Source organism: Rhinichthys klamathensis, unplaced genomic scaffold, assembly GCF_029890125.1.
Source record: "Rhinichthys klamathensis goyatoka isolate OS25496 unplaced genomic scaffold, OSU_Roscu_1.1 h1tg000011l_1, whole genome shotgun sequence".
In the NCBI taxonomy this organism is placed as follows: Eukaryota; Metazoa; Chordata; class Actinopteri; order Cypriniformes; family Leuciscidae; genus Rhinichthys; species Rhinichthys klamathensis.
This window is the reverse complement of record NW_026606564.1, coordinates 8,603,616-8,611,195: the sequence shown is the minus strand read 5'-3', so window position 1 is coordinate 8,611,195 and position 7,580 is coordinate 8,603,616. Positions and strand designations below refer to the sequence as shown.

At 36.5% G+C, this 7,580-nt stretch overlaps 1 protein-coding gene across 1 annotated transcript; it reads left to right on the top strand.

Moving 5' to 3' along the window:
- The first annotated feature begins 322 nt into the window (after positions 1 to 322).
- On the top strand, positions 323 to 6,853 carry LOC130099344 (uncharacterized). Its single transcript, XM_056265011.1, has 9 exons — positions 323 to 394; positions 2,829 to 3,018; positions 3,174 to 3,264; positions 3,360 to 3,448; positions 3,892 to 4,017; positions 5,760 to 5,959; positions 6,063 to 6,222; positions 6,450 to 6,563; positions 6,679 to 6,853. The coding sequence occupies exons 2-9, from the start codon at positions 2,829 to 2,831 to the stop codon at positions 6,768 to 6,770; spliced, it is 1,062 nt and encodes a 353-aa protein (XP_056120986.1). The 5' UTR covers positions 323 to 394; the 3' UTR covers positions 6,771 to 6,853.
- Positions 6,854 to 7,580: the final 727 nt, after the last annotated feature.

The following is a 7,580-nucleotide window of genomic DNA, read 5'->3' as shown; positions in this document are numbered from 1 at the left end:
TGCAATTATTATGTCGAAATAACGAGATATGATCGGAAAAAAAAAATCTTCACCATGTGGTTCAGGGCTTCCATAGAATACAGCCTGAATATAATTGCTTCCAGAAATTATTTTTGGGGGTGCTATCGGTGTGCTTTGGTGTTTCTCCCTAGCGAGTCGCTGTCCGTTTGTCAAGTGCTGAAATGTCACCTTGTAGAATGGATCGTAATTGTAGCAAACGCTTGTATTTGTACAAGCAAAATTGTAGCACAGGCTTGTAGCCTAATTTTTTTCATCTAATGTGCATTTTCGAATTTATTTGATTTAGAATTACCGTTATCTTCCGTTATCTTTTAACCGTTATCTTTCTTCTAGACTTCACTTCAGCCGTTAACGGTAACCCAGCCAGTCCAAGGTAATCTGCTCGATTCAATATATTGTTTTAATATATAAATAATCAATATGTTATCTAGTAAGGCATTATCTGATGTAAATGTAACGTTATCCTTATAATTTAGCCAGCATAATTTACATTCGTAACGATCTACCGTTAGCCTGCTAGCTTCTAACAGTTAACGTTAGATACTGTAGCTAGCATTGTAGCTTTCTAGTCTAGATTAAACATAATCGAAATCAGCTGTAGTTATTTGTTTGGCAGCATACTAACAATGTCTGCAGACATTTATTCAGACAGAACACTTAAACGTCAGGCAAAGCGGAGGGCTTACAATATACTTAGCGAGGTTTGCGTCAGTGCTGAATCTGACGCAGCCGACGTAAACATATGCCTGGAAAAAAACGCCCCTGCTGATGATGTGTGGTTAGATGCTGCATCTGATTGGCCCATGTCCTATGAATCAGACGAGTTAGAGACTGAGTTTAATGTTGACGATAACGTGACTGATGAATTTTGGTCAAATGCTCTGACAGAAACTGACTCAAGTGATGACGAATTTGAGTCTGCAGAGTGTCTTGCTGAGGAGATCAGAGGTTGGGCAATAGACAGCCAAATACCACAATGTCATCTAAATGGGCTGTTGGGCATCCTGAGAAAATATCATCCATATCTCCCAAAGGATTCCCGTACTCTTTTAGGCACTCCAACTAATTATGAGGTCCAGCAGATTGCTGGTGGCACCATGCATTATTTTGGAGTGGAGAAAGGCATTAGGCATGTGTTAAACCAGATAGACCCTCTCCCAAAGGCCATTCATTTACAAGTGAACATTGATGGACTACCTTTGTTCAAAAGCAGCAATAAGCAGTTCTGGCCCATTCTAGGCTTGGTAGAGGAAGACAAAACAAAGCAACCATTCGTCATCGCTTTATATCTTGGATCTAAAAAACCAGAGAATGTCAATCTGTTCCTAGAATCATTTGTGAATGAATATGGAAAGCTTAAATTAGAGGGTGTGGATGTAATTGGCAAATGTGTAGACATTAAAATTTCAAATTTTGTTTGCGATGCAAGTGCGAGGGCTTTCGTAAAAAACATTAAAGCCCACAATGCATACCACGGCTGTGAAAAATGCACACAGGAGGGAACATGGGCGGAAAATCGCATGACTTTTCCTGAAGTAGATTCACCTTTACGGACAGATACGTCTTTTATTAATAAAGACGATGAGTTTCACCATAAAGGGACCAGTGTGTTGACAAGGGTTGGAATTGGTATGGTCTCCCAATTTCCATTAGATGTTATGCATCTGGTTTTTCTTGGGGTTGTGAGAAAGTTGATAGGGTTTTGGATGAGGGGACCACTTCCAACTCGTTTAGGTGCTCATCAGATAGGCCTAATTTCTGCAGTGCTTATGTCCTTTGCCATGAGACTCCCCAGAGAGTTTGCACGAAAAGGGAGATCCCTTGTTGAGGTAGATAGGTGGAAAGCAACAGAGTTCAGAACTTTTCTCCTGTACACTGGTCCAGTAGCACTAAAAGACCATCTGCCGAATGTTCTATACCACAATTTTATGCTTCTGCATGTAGCCATTCGAATATTATGCTGCCCCTCACTGTGTCTCCAGTACTGTGATTTTGCTGAAAAGTTACTAATCACATTTGTTGAGCGTTTTCAATCTGTTTATGGTAATTACGTTGTGTATAACATACACGGGCTGACACATCTTGTCAATGATGTAAGGCAGTTTGGTGTGCTGCATAATTTCGCAGCTTTTCCATTTGAGAACTTTCTCTACACATTAAAAAAATTGATTAGGACCCCTACCCAGCCCCTTCAACAGATCATCAGGAGATTGTCAGAAAAAGCAAGTGTCAGAACTAAAATAAGGGTGTGCAAGGATGGTTTTTACCAGGAACATAAGAATGGGCCTTTTCCATACAATGTGACATCTCAGCAGTTTACACAGTATAAGAAATATGTAAATGGTGGAACTTTAATTAGTTTATCAGAGGGAGACAACTATATTCTGTTCAATGGAGATATTTATATAGTGAAAAACATTTTAAAAGACAAGGAAGCATCACATCTAGTCTGTCTTAAATTCCAAAACAAGTCATCATTTTTCACCTATCCCATTGATTCATCAAGTCTTGATATAACCTTTGTGAAACAACCTGGGCAGTCATTGACTATTGTTCCTACACATGCTGTAAAAGAAGGACTTTTGAAACAGTCTAAGGATGGGTTTGTGGCATATCCTTTACTGCATACTGCTTGATTCCCCCAATAGCCACCCCCCCCCCCCCTTATTATTACTAAAGAATAGTAATAATAAGACTAGGAATTATTTTAGTTAAATAGATTTCCACTGGGTAATTAATAGAGCTTCAATAAATGTATATAGTTGTAACACTAGATATATTGTTTTTTTTGTTTTTGTTTTTTATAGATGTATTCTATAGTTGTTTTTACTGAAAAGAATGAGACAGAGGTAATACCAAGTGACTGGCTGAGCATCGACAAAAAAATTTCCTTTTGGCCCCCATATAACACTACAAAATGTAGAAAAGCGGTTGAAAAAAATGAAACTCCTGATGAAGAATGGGACGAATATATAACTGAATGGGTGGCTGAGTATGGTAAGTCTTTGAGAAATTAATTATGAATCATTATTGAGAAATATAGAGAAATAACTATTCAAAAAATAAAACATACTTCTTGTGAGTTATGCCAAGCAGTTCTTTTCAAATGTTCAGATAATAGGCTTAGTGATGTTATTTGTTTCTATGTTTAGATTCCTATGAAAAAGCCAGAAGAAAGCTGGTGAAATTTTGTAAAGGCAACAGTTTGGAGTCTACAGATGAGGACAGTGTACGGAAAAGAGTGTATGTTTCCTCTGTTCTCTGTTCTCCTTTTATAGCCTACTGCCTATTTGCACTGAGCTTTTAAAAAAATTGATTACACTTAATGTGTCCAACAGACCATCATCAAAATATGTAAATGGTTTTACATCGGATACAGCCTCAGGAAGACCTCCAGTGCAGGCCTCAACAAGCTGGCTCCACACAGGTACAGACGAAAACATACAGTGGTCACTGCATCATTTCCCAACATATCTGGTCACCACAGATTCCTTAAATCCAAGACTTGGGAATATGGTCCCCTTAGAATTAAAGTAATTTCCTGTGTATAAGCCACAGGAGAGTGTTTTATGAAAGGTAAAAAAAACATTAATACCATATTAACTGCTCTCATGTATTAACCTGAAGAAATTTAGAAAAATTAATGTGTAAACTGCGGCTAATAGTTGGGAAATTACAGTATAAGGTTATATCTGACATTTCTGTCAAAATTAAGTTGTAGTAAACTATATTTAATTCCAAGAGGACGATATGTTGAAATGTCACTTTCCTGTTGTATAAGATCGCAGCGAAGCTCTGGATGGAAGTAGGGCCTAAATGTTGTGATGTCTGACATTGTACTGATTCTGTTTCTTACTGTTCCATATGCAGAGACAATGGAAAGACCAAAAAAAAAAAAATTCTGCAGTAACGGAGCCAAAAGCCTGACCTTGCCAGCCATACCACCATTTGCACCATCAGCACCTGCTGTGACAGTCCCTGAACCAAGACAAGATGGTTCGTAGAATTATTCCAAACCTTTTACAATAGTTTTTTGTAATTACCTTTTTAGTCTCTAACATGGATTAGAAACTGTTCAAGCAACAAAATAAAATGTATGTAACCAAAAAGGAGAATAAAACCTGGCTTCGCCTGGCTAAGTTGTACTATTTTCAAATGAAAAACCTTTTAAGCCCTGCTTTTGACAATTAGCCTTAATATCAATGTGCTTTGATTTACAACCACTTTTTTTTTTAATTGGGGACGTTATGTAAAATGCAAAATAAAAACAAAATTCCAAATCTTGCAAAATCATATTTAGCTTGAAAAGGACAGACAATGTTGGGTAACACTTTATAATAACTGTATACTATTAATCATTAGTTAAGCATGAGTAAACAGTTAATTCATCATTTATAAAGTATTAAAGGGATAGTTCGGCCAAAAATGATATTTAAACCATGCATTACTCACCCTCAAGCCGTTCGAGATGCATATGTCAATCTTGTTTCAGACGAACACATTTTCAGTTATTTTAGAAAATGTCTTAGACCCTTCAGTGGATATAATGTGAAGCAATGGGGTCCACCTCCTTCAAGTCCCAAAATGTGCATATATCCTTCACAGAAGTAATCCATCCGGCTCCAGGGGGATAAACGAAGGCCTTATGAGGGTAATCCGTGCGGTTTTGTCGTAAAAATATACATATTTAAAACTTTATAAATGAAAATATCTGACTTCCGGCAACGATCGACGCGCGTCCACGGGTGATGGAAGTCGGCGTACGAGGTAGGACGTAGCGTCGTGACGTAGAACGAACGCGCCCGCGCAGCCAGAGAGCAGAGCAAAACATCACCCGTGAACGTGCGTCGATCGTTGCCGGAAGTCAGATATTTTCATTTATAAAGTTTTAAATATGTATATTTTTACGACAAAACTGCACGGATTACCCTCATAAGGCCTTCGTTTATCCCCCTGGAGCCGGATGGATTACTTCTGTGAAGGATATATGCACATTTTGGGACTTGAAGGAGGTGGACCCCATTGCTTCACATTATATCCACTGAAGGGTCTAAGACATTTTCTAAAATAACTGAAAATGTGTTCGTCTGAAACAAGATTGACATATGCATCTCGAACGGCTTGAGGGTGAGTAATGCATGGTTTAAATATCATTTTTGGCCGAACTATCCCTTTAATAGACATTAATAAGCAGTTTATAAATACAGCTATAAATGCTTTTTTCTTGATTTATAAGCATACCTATAATGTGTTTAATAATTGTATTTACATACTTTGTTAATGATCAATTAATAATTTCTAAATGAAGTATAGCATTATTTACAAACCAGTTATTTAAGAGTTGTCAGTGATTCATAAGATCACTTAGAAAGTGTAAGTAAATGGAGTAAATACAGGTAGTTATAAAGCATTTAGTAGTGGTCAGTTAACTATTTTTGTGAGCTCATCTAAAGTGAGGACTAGTTATGCCTTGTAAAGCGTTTATAAAGGAGATTTAAAGGCTGTTAAATATTTCTATGTTCTGTATCACTGTGTTGTGTTTGTTTCATTTTTCCGTTTAGAAGAAAAATGAGAGTTTTAATCTCCTTCATAAACGCTTTACAAGGCATAACTGTCAAAATGTTGTCATATCAAATGTTGAAAATGTCAAATTTGACTATTTTATGGGAAATGGAAGTACATTTTGAATTTAATGCCAGCAACACGTCTAACATGCATCGCATGTTTGTCTGATTCAGAAAGAGAACTCCGGCTCTACCAGATGCTGGAAGAGATAAAAGGTCAAGTCAGGCAGAATACACTCCTCCTTCAGGCCATTTTGCGAAAAGAGAATGCAGCTGAAGTTGTGAATGAGGAGTTTCATTTTCCAATAAGGAGCATGACAGGCATAAAAGATCTGGAGGATAGCCTGTCAAACAGAGACACACAGCGTTCTCTAGTAAATTCTAATGATGTTCTGTTACTTCACTTAAAAGAATACTAACATATGTAGAGATCTAGACCTGTTTTACTGCTGCTTAACACATGATTTTTTTTCATAGACAAGATATCTTACCAGCTTGGGTGGAACATCAGCCAAAGACATTGTCCACAGGATTATGAGAGAAATAATGACCAATGAGTTGGCCAACAAGTTTAATTGGCAAGGGAGAGGACAGAAGAGTCCATTTTCTACACTTTTGCTAGCAAAAGTTGTCATAGGTGATATGTTTAAAAAACATTCAAAACTAAGACATAACTTTGAAATAGCAAAAGAGGAAACAACCCCTTACAGTTTCACAATGTGTCATTGAATAAAATACAATGCAAGTCAATGAAAGAATGCCAATTAATCCACTAATCATACAGCACTCTACAAAATAACCCTCAGATATGATCTTTCTGCTAACCCTTTCTCTGTTTAATTTTCTTTAATTTCATGCTGACAGATGCAGCCAAAAAACAAGGAGCAAAAGTGGTGGAAGCCGAGGAAAAAATAAAAACCTGGCTGAAGTATAGTGGAGACCGAAATGGAGGAAGAAAAAAAAGAGCAACAGAAAAAGGTACACAAGCCCTTTTTAAGGCTGATCCAATATGCTATTAATTATTATATATATTAATATATAAGTTTTAAGTAATTTACATTTTGATAATTACTATATTTTTTCTTTAACACAGAAAAGCAGATGCCTCCCCCTCAAGCAGATTCCAGCAGCTGTGAAAGTGAATGTAAGTGTCTTCCAATGATTGTTTTTTCTTCCTCTGTCTAACCCCACCACTAAACAGAGGTGTATTTCATCTTTACTAGGCGTACACTAGATGTATAATAAATTTGCTACCCCAACATGATGTAAATCTCTTGCTGGCGGGAAATAAATACTATCCCCCCTTAAAACTATACACTCAACTACTAACACCATATTCTTTCAGTTACACAGTATTTAGCTTAGGTCTCAAACTAAAAATAAAAAAAAACATACACTAAATCACTGTAAATTAATGGTTAAAATCATAATGCACCAGAAAAGAAAATTATGGTATTTTAATGGGCATTTTTGTGGTAAGTACTTGTAGAAATTACAGCAAAGTCTAAGAGTCAAATGTGTAATTTTCAACATTTTGATATGTTGACTATGTCCTTTTCGCAAATGATCACATTCTGTTTTTCTGGTTGCTATTTGTATATTTTGCACAATACCCCATCTTTTTTTCTGTTTCTGTTTTGGGTTGTGTAATTAATATAGAACGACACATCTTAAATGTTCTAAAAAGTTGTTTGTATGTTTGTTTGTTTTTTTACAGGAGTATATGCTGCTGCTACTTCTCCTCCTCCGCTCCGTCTTCATCATCAGAGCCACTCAGTGGGGTTTTTTTGGCCTTCTTCTGCATTTTCTTTGCTGCCTTTTTTGTCACTTTTTGGTTCCTTGTTGATTTCTTTGGCTTTATGTTTTACTTTTCTTTGCATTTTTATATATTTTTTTTTTAACAACAGCACCACAACACGTTGTTAATTGCATTAAACTGCAATAAGTTCATTTTGTTACCAATAAAAAGGGTCATTTTTATAACCAATTCAGTTT